The sequence below is a fragment of the Vipera berus genome (genome assembly GCF_964194415.1).
Source record: "Vipera berus genome assembly, chromosome: 1".
NCBI lineage: Eukaryota > Metazoa > Chordata > Lepidosauria > Squamata > Viperidae > Vipera > Vipera berus.
Window position 1 is genome coordinate 29,503,722 of NC_138202.1, and position 25,055 is coordinate 29,528,776.

At 38.9% G+C, this 25,055-nt stretch overlaps 1 protein-coding gene across 1 annotated transcript in view; it reads right to left on the reverse strand.

Annotated features, from left to right (window-relative positions):
- KCNH5 (potassium voltage-gated channel subfamily H member 5) overlaps nucleotides 1-20,483 on the reverse strand; it is a gene marked incomplete at both ends in the record, with an annotated part of 213,547 nt that extends 193,064 nt beyond the window's left edge. The window contains one exon of the mRNA XM_081312791.1: nucleotides 20,411-20,483. Coding sequence (XP_081168917.1) covers nucleotides 20,411-20,483 — 73 coding nt within the window. The remainder of the gene's footprint in view (nucleotides 1-20,410) is intronic.
- Nucleotides 20,484-25,055: the final 4,572 nt, after the last annotated feature.

Sequence of the window (25,055 nt, forward strand, 5' to 3'; positions counted from 1 at the left end):
CTTGGCTCTTTTATGACTCAAGAACTTCAACTCCCAGAATTCCTGAGCCAGCATGGCTCAGCTTGGAAACCTCTCTCTTTCCCCTCAGCGTGGCTGGCTCAGAATTTCTGAGTTGAAGTCCACGAGTCATAAAAAAGAGCCAAGATTGCCTACTCCTAAAGCCAATAGAGGTAGCTTTTTTTTTTAAAAAAAAAAAGGTGCCGGAACACTGTTCTGAGCGTTCTATGAGAAAAAAAGCCCTGCTTAGAGCAGTGTGAGAATTTGTGCATAACAGTGAAAGTTACATCATGATCAGAGAGCACAAAAACTAAATTTTCCCTGGAAAATTAGCAAAATAACCTTGTGTGGTTATTTTTCTCTTTATTAGAAATTTCTGTCTAGTATTGGTGAATAAATACACGGAGGAGGCAAATAGGAAATGTCAAATATTTGTTGGAAACTGAGGGAATATTTCTTCATCTTTGGTGGACATGTAAGAAAGCCAGAAAATTTTGTGCTCAAATATGTATTTTGAGGCAGAAAATTTTAAAAGTGAATGTGCAATTGAATCCAGAGAATTGGGGAAGAGAGTTTAATGGACAAACATATGGAAACATCTTATTTGGGCCTTTTTTATATATGTGATAAGAGCAGCGAGACATCAACATTACCTGAGAAATTAAAAGAGAAACTTGGGCCAAATACTCACAAGCAGGTTGCAAATGGTACAGAACATCCCTTCCTTTTATATGAGTGAATGTTCTTCTTTCTATACCTCTGCAAAAAAATAAATCATTGAAGAGAAAACTAGAGCCTTGGTGGAGCAGTGGGCTAATGCCTCCTTAAGTAACACCAGCTGCCTGCAATTAGTGCAGGTTCGCATCCCACCAGGATCAAGGTTGACTCAGCCTTCCATCCTTCCGAGGTAGATAAAATGAGGACCCAGATTGTTGGGGGCAATTAAGCTGACTTTGTAATAATGCCGTTTGGGGGGGCGAAAGCCCTAATAAGCAGGCATATACATAGAATGAAGGCTATTGCTAAGCACATTGATTTGTGCTTAGATTGTAAGCCGCCCTGAGTCTTCAGAGAAGGGCGGGATATAAATGGGATTAAAAAAAAAAGATTCTTTCCTCTTTTATTTAAGATCTGGGCAGGACAGCAGAGGAATTAGCATGAGAAAGGAAATCAAAACTATTAAAAGAAAAATGTAAACATGAGGCCTTTCTTGTTTAGAAAATGAATAAGATAAGACCATCTGATTTGCTTTGGGTTGTCTGGCTCTTAATAAACAAATAAGGAGATCCTTGCCAGCTAGGGAAATTGTAGCATTCAAGGAACTTCATCTGCCGCAGCCAACAGAATTCAGGTTGGCTCTGATGTGTGTGTTTTCAGTCTAATGTGATTTCTTCCACCTCCTCCAAGAAAGCTCTGCAGATCTGGATTTTAAGCTCCCGGTTTTGTATAGCCAAGCTGTCAAAATATTGTCAGCTACACACTTCAGCAACAGAGCACATGAAAACCAACAGCAATTCCTTCCTGTCAAAATACCTTTCCTGAGAAGCTCTTGGAGACTCTCAAGTTGCAAAACAATAGGCTAAATTGCACAATGCCATCTTTTAACTCCTCTCATTTAAGTGGCACGGGGAGGGGAGACATCTGTATGTTAGCTAAAAATAACTCATTTCAGTAATTCATCTCAAGGCTGACCACCAAGAAAACCACCAGTGAAAGAGGTTAGTCAGTTGTTCATGCACTGTGTAATTATTTCCTTCGATTATTCACTAGCATTATTACTCAACTACTCTATTTCACTGTTTTCTAAGTTGGTGGGCACACATATATATATATATACATATATATACATATATATACATATATATACATATATACATATACATATACATATACATATACATATACATATACATATACATATACATATACATATAGGTAAAGGTAAAGGTAAAGGTTCCCCCGCACATGCGTGCTAGTCGTTTCCGACTCTAGGGGCCGGTGCTCATCTCCGTTTCATAGCCGAAGAGCCAGCGCTTGTCCGAGGACATCTCCGTGGTCATGTGGCCGGCATGACTAGACGCCAAAGGCGCACGGAACGCTGTTACCTTCCCACCGTAGTGGTCCCTATTTTTCTACTTGCATTTTTACATGCTTTCGAACTGCTAGGTGGGCAGAAGCTGGGACAAGTAACAGGCGCTCACTCTGCTACGCGGCACTCGGGATTCGACCCGCCAAACTGCCGACCTTCCGATCGACAAGCTCAGCGTCCTAACCCACTGAGCCACCGCGTCCCTCACATATACATATACATATATATATATATATATATATATATATATATATATATATATATATATATATATATATATATATATATATATATATATATATATATATATATATATATATAGGGATGCGGTGGCTCAGTGGGTTAGGACGCTGAGCTTGTCGATCAGAAGGTCGGCAGTTTGGCGGGTAAAATCCTGAGTGCCGCATAACAGAGTGAGCGCCTGTTACTCGTCCCAGCTTCTGCCAACCTAGCAGTTCGAAAGCACGTAAAAATGCAAGTAGAAAAATAGGGACCACTATGGTGGGAAGGTAACAGCGTTCCGTGCGCCTTTGGCGTGTAGTCATGCCGGCCACATGACCATGGAGACGTCCTCGGACAAGCGCTAGCTCTTCGGCTTTGAAACGGAGATGAGCACCAGCCCCTAGAGTCGGAAACGACTAGCACGCATGTGCGGGGGAACCTTTACCTTTAATATATATATATATATATATATATATATATATATATATATATATATATATATATATATATATATATATATATATATATTAGGGACGCGGTGGCTCAGTGGGTTAGGACGCTGAGCTTGTCGATCAGAAGGTCGGCAGTTTGGCGGGTCAAATCCCGAGTGCTGCGTAACAGAGTGAGCGCCTGTTACTCGTCCCAGCTTCTGCCAACCTAGCAGTTCGAAAGCACGTAAAAATGCAAGTAGAAAAATAAGGACCACTACAGTGGGAAGGTAACAGCGTTCCGTGCGCCTTTGGCGTCTAGTCATGCCGGCCACATGACCACGGAGATGTCTTCGGACAAGCGCTGGCTCTTCGGCTTTGAAACAGAGATGAGCACCGGCCCCTAGAGTTGGAAACGACTAACACGCATGTGCGGGGGAACCTTTACCTTTACCTTTTATATATATATATTACACACACACACACACATTAAGTAATGTATATGTATGATGGAACATGGAACACTTTGAAACCCTCGCTCTAGAAAAATCCAGCCACAAACCCAAACTCTGGCTCAGATACGTAGATGACACCTTCGTAATCTGGCCACACGGCAAAGAAAAACTGGATGACTTCCTCACACACCTAAATAGCCTACACCCCAAAATACAATTCACCATGGAAACAGAAGCTAACAATCAACTTCCCTTCCTTGATGTCTTAGTCTACAAGAAATCCAACGGCTCCCTAGGACACACTATCTACCATAAAAAAAACACACACAAACTGCTATCTGAACGCACTCTCACACCACCACCCAGCACAGATCAACTTCGTAGCCAAGACACTCATCTCCAGAACAAAACACCTAGCTGACAAACAACACCTAAAAACCGAACTACACACTCTCACTAATGTACTAACAGCCAATGGATTCCAAAGAAACATGATTACCAACTTAATCCGAAGAGAGACACCCACAAAAACCCAAGACAGAGAACAAGAAAATGGCAAAGCCCTCCTCCCATACTTAAAAGGGACCACAGACAGAATCAGCAAGATCCTCCAAAAACACAACATCAAAACAGCATTCTACACAGAAAGAAAAATATCCACCATCCTAAGAAACCCCAAAGACATAATTGGGTTAGAAAACCAAGGAGTATACGAAATCCTATGCACCACCTGCACCACCACATACATCGGACAGACCAACAGAAGAACAAGTGCACGCATTGAAGAGCACAGAAACTCACTCAGAAAGGGAGAACAAACTTCATCCCTGTTCCAACACTTTGAAGCCACGGGACATGAAATTGATTTTAAAAAAACCAAAACTATCGCCAAAATTGAACATTTTAACAACAGAATAATCAGAGAAGCCATTGAGATAGAAAAATGCCCCCACAGCATGAACAAATGAGATGATACCTCTCGCCTACCAGCCATTTGGAAACCCGCCTTGATTGACAGACGAGTCCCAACCACCAAGAATGATACCAGACCCAAACTCATGATAACATCACATGACATCACCACCACACAACCATTCAAAAAGCAAATCCGAACCCACAATGATAACGACGCACAACTACAAAACAGAAACCTAACTACAGCTGCAACATCAGCCACTTTAAACCCCTCCAAACCACACAATAAGCAAACTGACACCCACTATAAAAACATAGCACCACCACAAACACGAAGCCAAACAAAAGCAGCACAACTCAAGGTTGACTCAGCCTTCCATCCTTCCGAGGTAGGTAAAATGAGGACCCAGATTGTTGGGGGCAATTAAGCTGACTTTGTAATAATGCCGCTTGGGGTGTGTGTGAAAGCCCTAATAAGCAGGCATATACATAGAATGAAGGCTACTGCTAAGTTTGTAAGCCGCCCTGAGTCTTCGGAGAAGGGCGGGATATAAATGGAATTTAAAAAAAAAAAACTCACCAGCTCAGTTCTAAGGCTGGCAGCTGAGACCAGCCCATCCACTCAAAACACACCCCCAACCAATCAGAACACACACCCCATTCAAAACACACTCCCACCCAATCAGAACACACCTAATCCCCCACCCAATCAGAGCACACCTCCACCCACAGAACACACCCCCTCTGGCAGTTTAAAAAAGAGCAACAAACAGCCACTACCACATGCTTCTCCCAGAAGAAGGAAGCTGAAGCCACCAGCCCGAGGATGACGGATGGGATTTCGTCGAAACGTTGCTCTTACACCTTCAATTCTACGTGGGGAAAAACCCGAATGACCAAAGATCCACATACAAACACCCGCGAAAACGTCAGAAAACACACACACATACACACACACACACACACACACACACACACACACACACACATATATATATATATATATATATATATATATATATATATATATATATATATATATATGTATATAACAGAAATAATTGATATCTCTCATACATATACATTACTAGATAAGACAATGTGTTCATATGCTGCTGCTTTCATCGTCTGTCATGTGGCATTTTTTTCTTTTGAAAACTTATAAAATGGCATCTAGCTTCATGAACTTTTATATTTATAATTACTTATGAAAAAAATCCTTGGACCTAAATTAAGTCATACCTTCAGTCAATTCATTGAATGTAGTAATTAACCATGACTATCAGAATCAGAATCTTAAAGCCAATTTATTTCGGTGGGTTTAACAATGAACCCAGCCCAATGTTTACTTTCCTATTTTACAATCAATCTAACCCATTAACTGGTTAAGTGATTTTTGTTTTGTTGTGCCTTTGAAAACTGATGGCAACCTGAACATTAAAATTGGACAAATATCTATTGGTTTTTAAACATGATGAGATTTGGGGCTGTAAATCTTTATCTACTTACTTTAGAGAAAGTCTCACAAATGAATGGGTCTCCCTTTTGCCTAGCCATTGATAGGTTTGTACAGGGAGTCTGCTCAATAATGGACTACAATGACAACAGTGGAACAGCTTGCCCCATTACTACAGTGCCATCACCTCCTATAATTAGAGGGATAGAAGGTTAATGCAATTGGAGGGCATCTGTTCAGGGAAGTACTTAAAATATATAAGCAGCAGCCCTGAAATCATATGAACCCCACTGAAATATATGTCATCCACTGCAAGATCTGACTATCCGGTTTTTGGTTGCTTGGATGTCAGGGCTTCTTAACCCCCTCTTTTACCACTTGGATGTCAAGGTTTGCAGTCCTAAAACAACATACTAAAACATACTATACATTAGCATGGCTGGTCCTTCAGTTCATGTGCTCCTAGTGCTAGAGATCCTCCCTTTACCTCTTTAATGATAATGATAATGATAACTTTATTGTCACTTTGAATGTACACCAATTGGCATACATCAAAATGAAATTTCGTTGCATACAGCTCTCAAAGGGTCACCACCTCCGATATATACTTTAGCAGAGCTTTATTAAGTATGCTAAATATGTTCTGCTTGCACAGACTCATTTTTGGAGTATCTTGCTTACTTCAAAGCCCAACAATATTTCAGAGTGTTACAGACAACCTCCACATCCATCTTGGGCAGGAGCCAAGGAGGTCTGCCAGGTCTCTAGAATGCCAGCGGTAGCTGCCAGAGCATCATGCACTGCTGTCAGGCCTCCTTTTGCTCAGACTTCAGTCAGTGGCCTCTGTTGCCGTTGATTGACATTCTGCAAATGTTTCATAGAATTTAAGGCTTTGGATTTTCAATCCTGGAACTGATTCTTTAAGACTGGTCTGACTGTCCCATTTAAAAGCAGGTTCGACTTATAAGGGTTTTTTTTAAAAAAATTCCTGCTTTGAATTTGCAATCTATGCAAGAAAAAGGCTGCCTTTTGGCTGGCAAAATGGCCATATTATTGAAATATCAGTAACAAAGAAAGAAAGCAAAGGAGTAGAATCAGAATAACAGAGTAACAGAATATTAGAGTTGGAGGGGATCTTGGAGGTCTTCTAGTCCAACCCCTGCTCAGGCAGGAAACCCTATACCAGGGGCAGGCAACCTTGGCTCTTTTATGACTTGTGGACTTCAACTCCCAGAATTCCTGAGCCAGCCACACTGAGGGGAATGGGAGAGGTTTCCAAGCTGAGCCATTTTGGCTCAGGAATTCTGGGAGTTGAAGTCCACGAGTCATAAAAGAGCCAAGGTTGCCTACCCCTGCCCTATACCATTTCAGACAAATAGTTGTATCCTTGTAGTGAAGACTGTTTTAAGGCTAGTTAATTGTTTAATTATTTACTGATACTTCCTTTTTATCCAGACTTTTGTAACAACTTGCCTTCATCATGTTGTCAGAGATTTGTTTTCTTCATCTTCTTACAATTATTGAAAGATGAAATCTTGAACTTAACCCAGCTGTTTTGATTGATTTTCTATTATGAATACTATGCTGACATCTATTTTCAGTTTCTGTGTAAAGGATCCTCAAAGAAAGCTGGAAGGTGGCAGGTAAAGACCAACCTAGTCCTTCCCATAAGGACCCCAGAAAACTATTATTATTATTATTATTATTATTATTATTATTATTATTATTATTATTATTATTATTATTATTATTATTATTATTATTATTATTGTTGTTGTTGTTGTTGTTGTTGTTGTTGTTGTTGTTTTGTTGTTTTGTTGTTGTTGTTGTTGTTGTTGTTGTTGTTGTTGTTGTTATTATTATTATTATTATTGTGGTGGTGGTGGTGGTGGTTCTTTGCAGTCAGCCAAATGTTCTCGGATTGGATTTGGCATTTTTGTCTACCTATCAAGAGACCTAAAACATGATGGAGAGATGACATCAGCAAGTATTATGGGCCTAACTGGCAAAGGAAAGCTCAAGACTGTATTGGTTGGAAACATGCAGAAGAAGCCTTCATCCTGCAGTGGATAGACAATAGCTAAGATGATGATGATGAAGAAGATGATGGTGATGATGATGATGATGATGATGATGATAGCTACCTATTGGGTCCTTCCCAAGGACTTGGGATAGACAGATGTGGTTGCTTGATGGTATTAAAGTTATTGTTGCAGGATGTAAACTGTTCCTAGTAAAGCTGCCTTTTGTAGTTGGCTGCTGGCAAATTTGTCATTGCCAATGGGGTTCAAGTGGTGCTACATTTGTTTTAGGATTGCACTCAAGGTGCCTATTGGCACTATCTTTACTTTCTTTTTCCACAGTTCTTCTATTTCTATTTGCAAGCCTTTGTATTTTGCTATCTTCTCCAGTTCTTTCTCTTCTGTTCTGCTGTCTCCAGGTACTGCCACATCCACTAGTCAGACTTCTTTGTCTTTCCTATCTACAATTGTTAAGCCTGTGTGTTTTATGGCAGATGCCTGTCTGTTTGAAGTCTAAACCCCCAGAGCACTATTATTAAAATATATATTATTGTTTTATTTAGAATTATTGACACTGTTTACAAGCTGCAGGTGTATCCTGAAAGATTTGTATACTGATAGATGGGTTATCAGAAATCATAGCAATAATTACATATTTTGTTTAACCAAAAATCATTTCCTTATAAAATCATTCAATAACCATACTAGATATCTTCCAGATATAAAGAAAATCCAGTGAATGAGTTCCTTCAGAATCACTTCCTTTGGCATTTATTATAAATCTGTGAAGCAAGAAGGCTAAAGAGCACTGGAGAGAATAGAGAACAATAGAAGACTCATTCTCTCATGCACATATTTTCTCACACTCACATATCTGTTGACCACTTTATAGCAATAGCAATAGCACTTAGACTTATATACAGTACCACTTCATAGTGCTTTACAGCCCTCTCTAAGCAGTTTACAGAGTCAGCACATTGCCCCAGCAATCTGGGTTCTCATTTTACTGACCTCAGAAGGATGGAAGGCTGAGTCAACCTTGAGTCCCATCAAGATTGAACTCAGGAGGGTAGAGTTAGTCTGCAACATTGCAGACTAACTCCTGTGCCACCAGGGCTCTTTATAACTTAAACATTCACATCCCATCTCTGGGAGAATTCCAGGACAACTGGCAAGATTTCAGGAGAAAAGTAAATGTCCTAATCTTCAAAAAAAAGGAAAAAGGTGTGAAGAACTGCCTGCCTGTCAAATTGATATCTAGACTGGGAAAAGTTTTTATAGAGATTATTAAACAGTGTGTTTGTGAGCATTTATATAGGCATTCTACAATTACAGGAGTCACATGGATTTGTCACAAGCAAATCATGGCAGATTAACTTTAGCTTTTTCTTGATAGAGCTACTGGCTTAGTACTGTAGATCACGGTAATGCCACATGCCTACGTCAAAGACTCTAATGTTATTATTGTAAATGGACTCACAGTTGATGGAATGATTGCATCCAAAGAATGTTTATTAGTGGTTCTATTTCATCTTGAAGGGGATTTTCAGGTGGAGCACCACAGGAATCTGTCCTGGGTACTGTTCACTTTTTTTATCATTGTCTTGGATGAAAGAGTTGGGGAACAATAACACAAAAGTGGTGAAGGAAGGTTTGAAAAGAGTGAAGATTCAAAAAGATTTAAACAAGCTTCAGAGTGGCCTGAAATAAATAGGATGGAATTGATTGGGAATAAAAGGAAAGTTCTGGGGAGAAAAGGAAAGGCACAAGTATGATACAGAGAAGTTTTAGTTTTGAGGTATTACAGTATGTTTGCAAAGAATCTGGGTGTTCATGTCAATCACAGATGAAACATGAGCCAGCAGGATGATGCAGATGCTAAAAGGGCAACGCTGCTTGAGTTGTATTTACAGAAGCGCACAGTCCAAATTATGAGAAGCAAATATTCTACTCTACTCTGTCCTATCTGTCCTCACATAGAATACTATGTTCTGTTACAAGAACCAGAAAGGAGAGTAATAAATTGAAGGTTCAGAAAAGGGCTACCAAGATGGCTAGGTGCCTGGAAAGCTAGCCTTATATGCAACAGTTAAAAGACCTAGGTATGTTTATCCCATAGAAAAGATGACTGAGAGATGTAATATAGCACTCTTCAAATATCTGAAGATTTGTCACACGGAAGAGGACATGGGTTAATCCTCTATTGTATCAGAGGGTAATCATTATGTTAAACTACAAGGAAGGAGATTCAGCCTATATATCAGGAGGAACTTCCTAATTGTATAAGCTACTAGCCAAGACCAATAGGCTGCCACGTGAAATGATGAGTTGTTTTTCACTTCAATTCTTCAAAGGCTAAATGGTCATCTGTCAAAGATATCTTGAGAGCTCTGCCCTAAGGAGCTGGTTAAAATAAATGACCCTTAAGCACCCAGCTTTATAATTTTTATGATTTCACCTTGTTTCTCTTTCCTTTAAAACATCAAATGCTTTATTTTCCATTAAGCTGAATTAGGACTACTGTGCCAATGAGAAACAAACTTCAAAAAATAATCTAATGTCCAGAACAAAAAAAAAAATGAATATTTCTGAAGCCATCTCATACATTTCATCAACCTTATTACCCGGCATATAGATATGCTGGTTTCTTTGGAAAATGATGCATTTTTGCACATCTATAATGACATGATAGCTACTAATCATCTTTAAAATGATCTCCTGAATTGGTATCCACTTCACAACCTTCACATACCAAGGTCTTTAGCAGGAAAAAAAAATCTAACAAATATTCCCAGAAAGGGAAACAAAGAAAATAAAAAGAAACCTCATTATATGAAAGGCATTTAGAATTAAATAGTACCTGTAACTTGACTAGCTCTGTAGAAAAATATCTGATTAAAAAAAAAAAGGTCTGCATCTCTAAATCATCTCTGTTCACCAGATGGAACTCAGCTGTGTATTAGCAGGCATATTTTCTAATGTTAGCAAATGTTAGCTAACCCGCATCCAGAATCAGTAAGCCTGCGTTCAAAGATCTTCATCAAATCTCATTTGTAAATATCATGTTGGTACAGAATTGCTCATTCTTTCCCAGCACTTTCACCCTTTTTTTGTTTGTTTGGGCATCATTCTCTAGTCTACACTACCCCTAAGCTACATTATACATGAAAACGTACTTTAAAATAAAATAACCCAATTAGGTTTTGAATATTTCAGAAGCAAGCACACAATTTCCTATAAGGGACTCTTCCAAGAAGCTCATTCAGCTCCAGTAAACCATAAGTGAGCCCTTCCCCTACTTTGAACTTGCAGTGTCTGCTATTGTAAAATGCTTGCAAATATTGATCTTATTCAAAGGCGATGGGAGGAATAGTGCTAGGGTGACAATTACCGTATCACAAATGGGCAGGTGGGTGCTGCATAGTCCACAGAAACTAGAATGCTAAGAATATCAAGGAGTAAAACTCAATGCTACAAAAGATTCCAGGTTCAAATTCTAGCACCTCCATGTAGACCTGAAAAAACTGTGGCCAAAAATCTTGGACAGCTGCTGGAAGTCTGTGTCAACAACTCTAGACCATCTGAATCAAGAATATGAACTGGTGTAATGATGCTTCTTACACTCCAGTGCTACCACTCACTAGCATGAGCCTGCCAAGCTGTTTCTGCCATGTTGGAACTCTCTTCCCTAGTGAATGCTAGAAATTGGTCAGCTGCTAACGAAGTAAACTGCCAGACATTCCTTGGCATCAGCTGCAACTCCTGCCTTGCTCTTTTCTAACTTTCAAAAAATTCATCTTCTCATTTTTCAGAGGTGTGAACGCTGCCATTATACTGTATTTATTCATTATGCACTGTCTTAAATGAATAGAAAGCGGTGTGATTTGTTCTACTGTAGATATGCATTGAGACTGAATCTATTGTATGTTTAAAATGGCACTCGGGACAGAATAGAAAAAAATTATCCGTGTATCATCTATACTATTTTTGTAATTCTAAAATTATTTACCAAACCAGCTAAATTCTTCACCTTCCCTCAAAAATTCTCACTCATAAAGTGACTACTATATTTAGAAGTACCATTTCCCAGAATTCTATTGATCCTTCTTTTTATACCATGTAACAACTGAGATTTTTCTGTTTATACCATATAACATCTGAGAGCTAAGCCTTGCCCATATATTTTTGATTCTGTCAATATATTGTTAACCCCAAGGAGTGGCAAGTTGTTATTTTGTTTAATTTGAATCATTATTTACAAAATCCTTCAGATCCAGTGGTGAGATTCAGCCAGTTTGCAGCAGTTCAGCAGAACCGGTAGCTATTTTTTTGTTGCCCAGGCCCAGAATGAACTTCCGGAAGCGGCATCCACACAGAGAACCAGTTGTTCACATATTTGAATCCCAGCACTGTTCAGAGCCAATCACATTTCACGTTGAATAATTCTCTATCTAAAAGTCACATCTGTATGTGAAAAAGAAATGCTTTGCTAAGGCAGTATGTTGAAATAAAACAGGATCTAGTATAGATTTGAGCTTAGTGAATTGGTGGCTAGGATAAAATTTAAAGGGTGAGGGGTGACATGATAGCAGTGTTCCAATATCTCAGGGGCTGCCACAAAGAAGAGGGAGTCAAGCTATTCTCCAAAGCACCTGAAAGCAGGACAAGAAGTAACGGATGGAAACTAGTCAAGGAGAGAAGCAACCTAGAACTAAGGAGAAACTTCCTGACAGTTAGAGCAACTAACCAGTGGAACAACCTGCCTCCAGAAGTGGTGAATGCTCCAACACTGGAAGTTTTTAAGAAGAGACTGGCCAGCCATTTGTCTGAAATGGTATAGGGTTTCCTGCCTGAGTAGGGGGTTGAACTAGATGACCTCCAAGGTCCCTTCCAACTTATTATTATTATTATTATTATTATTATTATTATTATTATTATTATTATTATTATTATTATTATTATTATTATCATTATCATTATCATTATCATTATCATTATCATTAAATGGACAGATAGCCTTATATTAGATATGCAGAAAGACAACCGAAAAAGTAAATGGAGAGGTAATCAAACTAGAGAGAAGGAATGTGGTGCCTCCAGATAATTAGAGTGTCCTTCAAAAGGCATTTTTATTATTATTATTATTATTATTATTATTATTATTATTATTATTATTATTATTATTATTATTATTATTATTATTATTATTATTATTATTATTATTATTATTATTATAAAGCTTTTATTCCTAAAACATGAAACTCAGTCAACTGAACAGTCAAATTGACTGGCACTAATGGTTGACATGGGTTGCTGCCAGCATCCTAGGTATCAACCAGGTATCTCTTTAAAATGTAAGAAGTTCCGAGTACCGCAGTTTTTGTAGCTTTGCTGGAGTTATTGCAGGAAGCTGCAATTTCTTGATGTATTTGGCAAAGTTTTTGGACATAGTTCCCAGTGCCCCGATGACAATGGGTATCATTGTTACGCGTTTCATCCATAATCGTGCAGTTTCGATGGCCAGGTCGTGGTATTTTGTAATTTTTTACAGTTATTTTTCTTCAACTCTGGCATCTCCTGGTGCAGCGATATCAATCACCTGTACACTTTGGTTCTCTACAACTGCGATATCTGGCGTGTTGTGTTCCAAATGGCGATCTGTCTGTATTCGGAAGTTCCACAAGATTTTCACCCTCTCATTCTCGACAACTTTTTCCACCCTATGTTCCCACGACTTTTCGGAAACAGGTAAGTCATATTTTTTACACATGCCCAGTGGATTAGTTTAGCAACTCGGTCATGTCTAGCTTTGTAATCAGTTTGTGCGATTTTGCTGCACTCACATATTAAATGTGAAACAGTTTCAACTTTGTTGTTGCAAAGTCGGCAATTTGGATTGTCAGTAGATCTTCGCTTTCATGGCATTAGTTTGTAGTGCTTATTCTTGAGTAGCCAGTATTAAGCCTTCTGTTTCTTTCTTGATGGTTCCCATCTTAAGCCATGCCCATGTCAAGTTGTTATCACATTTTCCTTCAGTGTTTTTCAAATGCTGTCCATGCAAAGCTTTGGTTTTCCATCTGTTTAATCTGTCATCCAGCCGTTTTTCCCTTATATTCTGCCTTTGTTTCTGTTATTTTTATAATACTCTCTGTTTTCACAGCCTGCAGCAATTTTTCTGTACTTTGATTTACATAGTCATTCAAACTTCATTTTACTTCTTCTACAGTTTGGTGGATTTGCAGTAGCCCTCTGCCCCCTATTCTTCTTGGCATATACAACCTGTCGATGTCACTTCGTGGATGTAGAGCATGGTCATATTCAAAAGTTTACGTGTTTTCTGGTCTAGGTGTTCCAATTCAGCCAAAGTCCAGTTGATAATTCCAACTGGGTAGCATATCACTGGGACTGCCCATGTATTAATGGCTTTAATTATATTTCCAGCATTCAGCTTTGATTTTAGTATTTTGCGGACTCTCCTGATGTATTCCTTTTGTGTTGACTCTTTGACTTTTACATTCAAGATGTTATCTGCTTCCAATATGCCTAGGTATTTGTAACCATCATCCTTTTCTAGTGCTTTCATAATACTTCCATTTCCTAGTTCTATTCCTTCTATTTTTCCCATTTTTCCTCGCTGCATGGATAATATAGCATATTTTCCAAGTCCAAAGTCCATTCTGATATCGCTGCTAAACAGTTGAACTGCGTTGAGTATTGATTCAAGTTCAGTGTGGCTTTTCACATACAATTTTAAGTCATCCATGTATAGTAGATGGTTTATCTTGCCATGCTGGCTTGAGATGTGGTATCCCAGTTTTGTGTTTCATAATATTATTGTCAATGGAATTAATGTGATGTTGAATAGTAGTGGTGAAAGTGAGTCCCCTTGGAAGATTCCTCGTCTGATGTTGATTTCACCAATGTTCTCCCCATTTGCTGTTAGAACTGTTTTCCATTTTTGCATATTTGCTTTCAAAAATGTACAGATGTTTTTGCTGATTCCAAAGTTTTCCAAACATTCATTAATCCAACTGTGGGGTAATGAGTCAAATGCTTTCTTGTAATCAATCCACGCCATATTTAAAAAAAAAATTTCATCGTTTTGCATTTTTAAGTACCATTTTGTCAATGAGCAGCTGATATTTTGTTCCTCTTGATTTTTTATAATTTCCTTTTTGTTCTGCTGGATACAAATTGTTTTCCATCAGATGATTAAATACTGAATTTGCCAGTATTCTTGTAAAAAGTTTGAACGTTGTTGGCAGACAAGTAATTGGGTGGTAGTTGCTTGGTTCTGTGCTCTTTTCAGGGTCTTTCATTATAAGGTATGTTCGACCAGCTGTTAACCATTCTTCACTTGTGGCATTTTGAAGCATTTCATCAAACTGGGTGGCCATGCAGTGATGGAGGCTGGTGAGGTGTTTCAACCAGTATCCATGCAGCTCATCCAGGCCATGTGTACTCCAGTTCTTGACCTTCTTTACTTGTTTTGCAACCATATTGGTGGTTATTACAATATTCTCCATTTTGTTTTGTGTTGCTTGTTTTTGGATATCTTTGATCCAGGAGGCAGTTTCATTATGTTCCACTGGGTTTTCCCACAGTTCTTTCCAAAAGTTTAAGGTTTTTTCTTTACATGGTAGAACAGTAGTTTGGACTTTATTTTCATCAAGTGACCGATAGAAGAGGTGCTGGTTCTTCTATCGGTCACTGATGATGATGATGATGATGATGATGATGATGATGATGATGATGATGCTGTTTCTTGCGATTCTAAGTGGTTTATATCAAATATGATAGACCATCCATAACATTCATAAACATTATTAAGAACTTATATGAAAATAATGGAAGCCACTGATAATCTGATTGTCCTATAGGAATGCCCTCTTGAAAAAGACCATTATACATAAAGATATCAATGAATGGCACACCTGGAATTTGGGGGCCTGAGGGACAATTTGTTCCAGACAGAAAGGGAATCTACTGAAAGTGCCATTCCCCAAGTGCGAATGAAATATATAGAAAACATACCTGAATATCATTGTATTCAATGATCATCCTTATCAATGATATAGACAAGTTAACTCAAGCAGAGATATAGGGTGAAGAACAAAATAATGTCAAGAAAGAGGTTCTAACCTAATCCTGCAAAAGTAGGGAAGACATAATTATACAATCACTTTTTGGTAAGAATATTTTTAATCAGTTAGTTAATTAGAGTTGTCCTATTCTGCCATGGGTTGACTAGATTACTTTTAACTTCAGCATTCCTATTTGAAATATGGGTATAATATAATACTGTGCTTCCTGGCAGGGGTACATAAAAATTGGAAATATGTGTGCAGCACAGAAATATAATGTCTGTTGTTCCTTTTTGACCGATAATTCATTCTTATCCTGACAATCTGTTAATTAAAGTGAGAGAAGTTTGAAAAAAAAGTGAAAATATTTTATCCAAGTTTGGTTTGAACTAAGATATTTCATGAAAATTTAGAATATTTCCTCATCAATTATTTTCTCTTCATTGCTTTCCATTCTAATTTTCAGATTACTACTTCTTAGAATTCTGTATGGGGGAGTTAATATCCTACACACAGAGAGACATCGCATCCACACATGTATTATGCACACAAAGAGTATCTCAAAAGTTACCTAGAATTTTCAATACTGCACCACTGTTATAACTAATCAGTTTGATCCAGTGCATTGTGTGCCAGAAAGAAAATGTATTTTGCAAAATTGTATTTGCGTAAAAAGAGATTTAAAAAGACTATGTTCAGAGATGCCATGGCATAAATTCACTATGAAAAACAGGAGAAAGTAAGAAGCTTTAATTTTCCATGCTGTAAAGAAGAATGTATAATCTTGAGATACTTTGCAAACTACAGCTTTTTATGCATATTCTTTTCCAAAATGTGGAAAATATTTTACAATGTTGCATCATGAACAGTGACCTCACATGGTTTTCAGTCCAAAAACAGCATCTACCAAAAAATAGTTCATAAATATATTTGTCCCTTTTCTTTTACCATAATGCAGTAAACAAAGTGCTGTTCAAAATAAGTAAGTGGAAACTAGGTCAGCACACACTGAATACAGCATGAGAAGGTAAACTCAGATTTCATTACAGCTAGAATGAATGTTCTTTGATGTTATGTTCATGAGGCATCCCTATCAAAAATGCCCCTTTCTAATTAACTATTGAAAGAGTTTCATAAGTTCTTCCTTTTCACAAAAATAGTGATCAGTTCATTTCAAAATGATTCCCTGCTTACTTCACAGTGATGATATCAAATATGACCAGAGATTTCCCCAGAAGATAAAATGATTGTGTGCTTCCCTTGACATTGGAGCAGGCAACCTATAGATGGAAGCTTTGCAAATAACAACTAGTCTTAAACCAGGGCTTTTTTTTTCTCATAGAACGCTCAGAATGGAGTTCCGGCACCTTTTTTAGATGGAGCCTTGTAGGGTAGGCAAGGCAGGTTGTATGACATGTGTGAGTTCCGGCACCTTTTTCTTTTACAAAAAAAGCACTGGTCTTAACCATTAAAGAAATCTACTTAACTTACTTAGGGATCAGGATACATATTTACATGTATTGTCCAATAGCTCTCTTTATAGGAAAATATATTGTTTTTCTCCCAATGATATATTTTATTTATTTTTATTTATTTTAATTCCATTTATATCCCGCCCTTCTCCGAAGACTCAGGGCGGCTTACAAGCTTAGCAGTAGCCTTCATTCTATGTATATGCCTGCTTATTAGGGCTTTCACACACACCCCAAGCGGCATTATTACAAAGTCAGATTAATTGCCCCCAACAATCTGGGTCCTCATTTTACCTACCTCGGAAGGATGGAAGGCTGAGTCAACCTTAAGCCTGGTGGGATGCGAACCTGCACTAATTGCAGGCAGCTGGTGTTACTTTAGGAGGCATTAGCCCACTGCTCCACCAAGGCTCTATAGCCTTCCTTGTCTTCCTTTAGTGGCTCCATGAGCTCCATGAGCCAATAGCCATTGAACTAAACAGAAGAAACAATCAATGATATAGAGAGATGGTTTTTTTTTACTAGGACAGAGAAAATGTAATGATAATGAGACTGTAGAGAAGTATCATTTAGGGTACTGAGGATCTGTAATGTTCTTTTCACCTGCAAGAAGAGAAGGGAGGACAACAAGAGCACGACATTTCCCACATGGTTGGTTTTGAGTTTTCAGTGAACTTCCAGCCTCTTCCAACCATATCTATTTATTATCTATCCATAATACCTCCATCCCATGATGAAAGGAAGCTATAATACCGTTCCATTGTAGGCCTAATAATCTTCAGGGAAACAATCATGTTATAATATTCCACTACGTTAAAGGACTTTAAACTACAGTCCCTTTGCTCTGCCTTGTTCTGCAAGTTTCTTATGAAAACTACTAAAAAGCATGGACCTTATCAGAGTTAAATTATGGTATATATGGCTTCAGTATGATATAGTGGCATTTACTTTATTTGATATATTCTCAGAATAGGAGAAAACTGCTTTGGACTGAACCTTCTTCCATTGTGTTCAGTGAGAAAGTAAATATTAGAAAAATTACATGCACACCCAGATACAGGATATACACCCCATCTCCCTTTCTTAAGCCAAGCAGAACTTCATTTCACCTTCTCCTGCCTATTGTACAGGATTGCTCTGCCGATGTTTTACAAAGCAATGTCCTATCAGAGATATATCACTTAGCATGGGATAATTTTAAAGCTTCTTTGGGGATTGTATGACTGCAAGAGAATAAATCTTAAATATATTAAAAATAATACAATTGCATATCCATGAAAATACATGTGCCAAGGGAAAATAGGGAATTAACCATCCCTTAGTACAGACCTAGAATGTACTGTATCAGCTTGCAACAACACACACACACACGCACAAACACTTTGTTATTACTTTAATGGAACAACGTGGCATATTTTCAATCATGTGTGAAATGAAGGAGGGTGAACACCTCCAGAAAGCTTGCCAATATTTTACACAGCATCATTCTTGTATTAATTAGCCTAACAGTGGAATTAAAGACTAAACCTCTTACAAGCACTGGAACACTCTTGGACAGAATGCGTAACTTGAAATGCTTGGGAAATCACTAAAGGGAAGGAAAATGATACATATAAAACAAAATATATCGGTAATATCAGATAACCACTAAAATGCTTCATTTTCACTGGGTGGCTTAGGTTCAAGTGGCACTCAGTTATACTGTTCATTTGACATCTAAATTTGCATCTTCTCAAATCACTTTTTGTTTGCACACTTGATGAATTTAATAGACTTTCAGTCTATTCTATTTTTCAAACCTGTGGTAAAAATCTGACCCATGCTCTTTGGGGGAAAGTTGGGATATATATAGTTGCGTGTTGTTTAAAAAATTATCACACATCTATAATGAGCACTTTTTCTAAAAGCTGATAGCTATATTCCCAGTAGACAACACATGAAAGGTAATAATTGTGCAAACTGTAATTTCAACTAGAACCCAAACAAACTCATTAGTTTTACCATCAGCCCATACATACATAGAGATAAATAGAAATCTTCTTGCAGATTTGCTTTAAATAGCTTGATAGTGAGGTTTGGGGAAGGAGAATTTTATTTCTTGTTATAACCTAGATTTTGTTCACAATCTAAATTTCTTCAGCTAAGGAAATGTGAATACACAGAGAGAGGTAGATAGAGGGAGATGGATTGATAAAGGTATAGATACAGTATAGCTATAAATGTAAAGACTCAAAGACCCATTATCAAAAAGTGAAACTTATTTAAACTTGTATGCATGCTCCTTATAATCCATATGCCTTAAAATTATTATCATTTGCAGAAAATTCAGGGAGAAGTGAAACTGCCGTAGGCAATGAATATTTAACTTTTTCAACAATTACTACTTCAGAATTACAGAACTGACTTAGGGCTTCTTCAGAATTTTGGTTTTATCCAAAGAAAAAATGCTGGTTGCTATTATTATTGTTTACATAAGATGCATAATTTAGTTGTAATCCTATTGAGTGAAATATCTCAGAATTTAATGAGGCTTACTTCAATGAGGTTTACATATGAAAAATGCAAAGGACTGTACTATAAATCAGCTTTCCTGCTAAAATGCATCTTTCCCACCCTAGCGAGACATATACTCCAGTGATCAGAACCCCTCCCCCAATATATACCTCACTTTTGCCCAGTGTTAGATATTTAACACCTATCCACTCAAATAGCATTGATAATATCTGGCTGGGTTGATGGAAGTAAATGGGGATAGTGTGAGTTGTATACAAGACATCTGAAAGATGCTGAATTGGGAAATAATCTATATTTTCTTTTCAGTTTTTCCTACTGATATTCTGCAAATCACCATTGGCTAAAAAAGAAGTATAATTATGGTTACATTAATAAGAATAAATATGGTAATTGCAAAATCATCATATTTATATTGTCTATCAAGAAAGTAAGAGGCTTTCTTGTGACTCTTGAGTAGTTGGATTACATATCCTATCACAGCTAGCCCACTAATACTTCTTGAGAATTACAGTTATAACGTATTTAAAAGTACAACATGATAACACTGCAGTAAAAGTGCTGATTAGAACTCCATCGTGTAGAAATTATCACTTTCTTCAGTGTCTAACATATTCCATTCAAGTTCAGAAGTACAAAAATGTTTTTACAAACACTTTAAGAACTTTAGGGGCAGTTCCATCCCTACATATCTCTCTCCTGGATCGTCAGCTATTGCAGAGGAGAAGGGAAAGCTGAGGAAGAAGAAGAGACGACTTACCACTTGAGCGTCTGACAATGTTCTCCAAGAATGTATTCTGTGGTGCCACCAGCCCCCGTTTGCCCCCCGGCATCCTCCTGTGCCTGCAGAGCTGGGCTCTGGAGCCAAGAGGTCGCAGTGGGGCGGCGGGCTGGGAGGATCTCGGAAGGTCTCTTGAGCCCAGTGCTGTGGAGTAGCTGTGGGAAGATTGATGAGGCAGTTCATGGTAGTAGCGCTCCGGCAGCAGGTAAAGCCCAGACTGTGGCAAGGATGCGCTCACAGCTCAGAAACTGCAGCCTCTGAGGAGATTGCGCCTGCGCGCTTGACCCGCTGTTGCTCTTGCCGCCGCTACTGCCCCAACGGGCAGGCAACATGACCAAGCCTGCTTTCCGAAACGATCGCTCCCGAACCCGCTGCAGCTGGACGGAGAATCAACCCAAACCAGAGTCTGGATCTCAAGGTTTCTTATGCTTCTAAATGCAACACGGAAGGGGCGGGTAACAGGGGGGTAGGGATTATGAACGGTGTAGAACAATTCCCTTAAAAACGAGGGAACAATAAACGAATTGTCCGACTTTTCTGCTTGTCAAGGACCGAGAAAGAGAAACGATTCCTGTATTCCAGCATTCCTCCAGCTTCCCGAGAGAAAGTTTTTAAAGTGGTCTAATCCCCAAAGGTTCCATCGAGCAAGTTCAGGACCCTGGACAGCTCTCAACTAGCCTGCCGCTTTCGGCGTTGGGCGAGCGTTTTTTTTCTTTTCCTTCGTTGCTTCTTCCCCCGTTGCTCTCTTCAATCCGGAGTCCGCGGCGCCACTAGGTCGAGCCAAAGAAGGGCTGAGCGGCTGCGATGTGACTGCGCGATGAGCCTCTGAACATCTGCTTGGGACTCAGAGCAAGAGCAGAAAAAGCCTAGCGGAGAAGCCCGCTTAACGCGCAGAGACCACACCAGTCTTATTAGCAGAAAGGCCAATCGCTGAAGTGAAGAGGACGGTTTCGGAAAACAGAGGATGGCCAGGAGGGGCCGCTCTCCAGGGGCGGGGCTGAACTGTCCGGTTTTTCCCTTTCCGCGTGGCCCAGCCTCCCCCGATTCCTTGAACTGATGGCTCAAAGTGTCCGATGCAGCTGTTCAACCAAAGCGAATAGGGCCGTGATGCAGCTCTCCGCCAGGAAAGAAAAGCCTCAATAATTCATAAGAGCCGGGCGTTTGTTTCGGAAAGGGGAAAAACGCAGAGGTGGAGGCGAATGAGAGATGGGCAAGCGGGGAAATGAAGAGTAGTGGGGGCGGAGGCTGCCACTAGGTTCACTCGGATGTAGAGAATGGAGTAGGAGGAGAGTAAAGAAAAAGGCAACTTTCTTTCCTGCTTCACGTAAGAGAAAGTTGGAAAGGAGCGACGGAGGCGCTGGAAAAGACTCTCCTTTGGAAGAAATAGCTGGGGGTTCCTTCTTTCCTGATTCCCTTAGCCCACCATCTCGAAGTGGGAGCTCCGTATTCCGGAGCAGTATAACTTTGAATACCACACGAAGTGAAAACGAGCTAGGAGGAAGATCTAGATCCCTTGTTGACTCTGCTTGGGGGCTTCACCTCACTTATGTCACAGTACATCTCATTGTATGCTCCCCATTTAAAATTCTGGATATGGAGTCAAGAAGTATCCCTTATATTTTGAAAGGAATTCTATTCAAGCAAACAGGTAATGCTGTAGACACATTTCAGCCTTCATCTTCTGAATTTTCTGAGGACTTGTTGGTTTTTCACAATGCTTTCTCACAAAGAAGACTATGTCTTAGTAGTGATTTATAGAGCATCACTACTTTGGCACCATAAAGCCCATGCGCATTACTGATATATTGGCAGAGGTGTTTTCTTTGGGATAGTATGCAATATAATGGGATTTGTCCCAAGTAAGTTAGAATGGCTTGAAGCCTCAATGGTCTATTTATGACATGGGTTTCTTCTTTGTTACCCCTGCCCTGCCTCCAAGTATAGAAGTGTCAGGATTTCTTTTCATTTCTTCAATGAAAAAAAATCTATTAAAGTCCATCAAACTGTATCTCATTTGTCCCATTCTACCTCATTCCCCATCTCTTGAAGGGTTCTGAGCCTCCCATCATAAAGGAAAAGATCTTAAATCTGACCTCTTGAAGTCAGAATCTTAGTGCTAAAGGGTCCATAGAGAGTAAATCAAAGGAGCTCCCAGAATTTCAGATTCTTTCTTTCCTCCCAGTTGTACCTAGAGAAGGCAAAAAACTGAAACTGAGACATTCTGAAAAAAATGTGCTCAATCATTAACCACCACAACTTAATGTTCTTTATAAATAATAAGTTTCACTAAAGACTTAGTGGCTGAAAGTACATGATTAGTTCAACCTTGCTTCATTGGGGGGGGGGTGTTGATGCATTGTATCAAATCGATCCCTTTGGCTAATGTTTCCTAAAAGTAAAAAAAAATGGATTCACTTAGAAACAGCTATCTGAACACTATCATGCACATACCTGGCAGCTAAATAATAATAATAAACCTTTATTGTCAAAGTACAACATGTGTACATTGAGATTAGCTGAGCCTCCCCCCGTGCTCTCTCCCCCCAACACACAGTGACAACAAACCCTCCATCCCACCACACTATGTGAACCAACTACGCCACACACCGGCCTCCCAAGTCAATTCTGCATAAGATTAGGTCCCATTTAAAAGCCTAACAGCCCATGGATAAAAGCTATTTTTCAGCCTGTTGGTATGGCTGGCTATATTCCTATATCTCCTACCGGATGGTAGGAGAGTAAAGAGATACCGTCCAGGGTGTGAGTCATCCCTGAGAATCTTCCTCACTCTTCCAAGGCAACAAGCCCTGGCGATGTCATCCAGTGGTGTCAGGAAACAGCCCACAATGTCTTGTGCTGTGCTCACTACCCTCTGTAATACTTTCCTATCCGCGGCTGTCAGACCAGCATACCAAACCACAATACCATACGAGAGGACGCTCTCTATAGTAGACCGGTAAAAAAGGGTCATTAGCTGTTGTTCTACCCTGTTCTTCCGCAAGACCCTAAGAAAGTGAAACCTCTGTTGGGCCTTTCTAGCCACCTGAGTTGTGTTAACTTTCCAGGTCAGATCTTCACAGAGGTAGACTCCCAGAAATTTAAAGGAGGAAACTCTCTCTACACAGTTCTCTCCAATATAAAGTGGGGCAGGTTCCTCCTTTTTTCTCCGGAAGTCTAACACCATCTCTTTCGTCTTGCCGATGTTTAGGTGCAAGTTGTTGTTACTACACCATATGGATAGTTTTTGTACCTCCGCCCTACAGTATATGCTATCTCATCCCCACCTGTAATAAGACCCACCACAAGCATACCATATCGAAGAATTCTTACACCTTTTTTTGCATGCAGATTCTCTTGTTAAAGGGGTATTGAACCTAGCCAAGAGGGAACAATAAAAGCTTGATGCTCTGTTCTAGATATAATTCCAAATATAATTCTAGATATAATTATTAGATGCCTGCAGTCTCAACTGAGACATAAGCAACGGGTCAGCCTTGGTGGTTTTTATCATTTGCCTGTTTATTAAAATCAACATTTAAATAAATGAGGCATTTATTCTAACTGAATGCATGTTGATAGCCTTTCAGAAGCTTGGTGTATTTCAGACATTTAGAGATCAACCTATTACAGTAATAGTTTGGTGCCCTTCTTTTAACTACAGATGTTTACGTCTTTTTGGTACATTTGACCAATGCACTAATTGGAAGTGTGTGTGTGTGTATGTGTGTGTGTGTGTGTGTGTGTGTGTGTGTGTGTAATTTAATTTTCCAGTGGAATAATATAACTCTAAAAAGAAAGGACAGATAATTTCCACTCATGTATTTATGGAACCTTTTCCAAGTACTAGAGTAACAGTTATGTTGCTTGAAAAGAGAATCTCCATGTCAGAAACAACTGGTAAGTAAAAAAAAACCTTTTAAAAGATAGCCTATCAGGAGTTGGAATAGAACTTTGCAACCCAAAAACAAAATTATATGCTTGCACTTATATGTGTATTCTCCTCTGTGCATTTATATCAGTTGTGTAAAATTATTTTGTTGATTTTTTATTGTACATTTTTATTCTGCAATAGCTAATTGGGTAAAATCAAGCCTCAGGAGCAAAAGATTCAGGGATGCACGCAGTTGTATATTACTGTATGTTTTTTATTGTTTCAAGTGAGAACTGGCTTAGCAACCGGTTATAATGGTGATGAAAAAGTAACTTTGCAACCAATCTGTACATAAATCTTTGCAAGTGTGTAAAGCAAAGGAAAGCTGGAATAAATTGTAAGCACAGTTGCAGTTTCACATAGTAACCTCCTTGTTTAATTATCATGTTGCCAGTCCCTAGGACTACCTGAACAGCTTATTAGAAAAAGTAAAACATTACTGTAACTTGTATAATTGAAAGCTGCTATGCTGCCATCAGGAAATGTGACCATTCTGCTTTAATTGGAATGGCATCCTTATATTATTTTGCAGATAATATGGTAGTGTTCCCTACTCACAATTATGCAGTACTGAAGTTGCCTTTGATTAATCTTTTATATCAGATCAGACACTAACTTCTGCTTTTGACTTATCTACGCAAGAGGCTGTAACCTCCTAGCGTTGGACTAATAAAAGATCGTTGAATCCTCTCC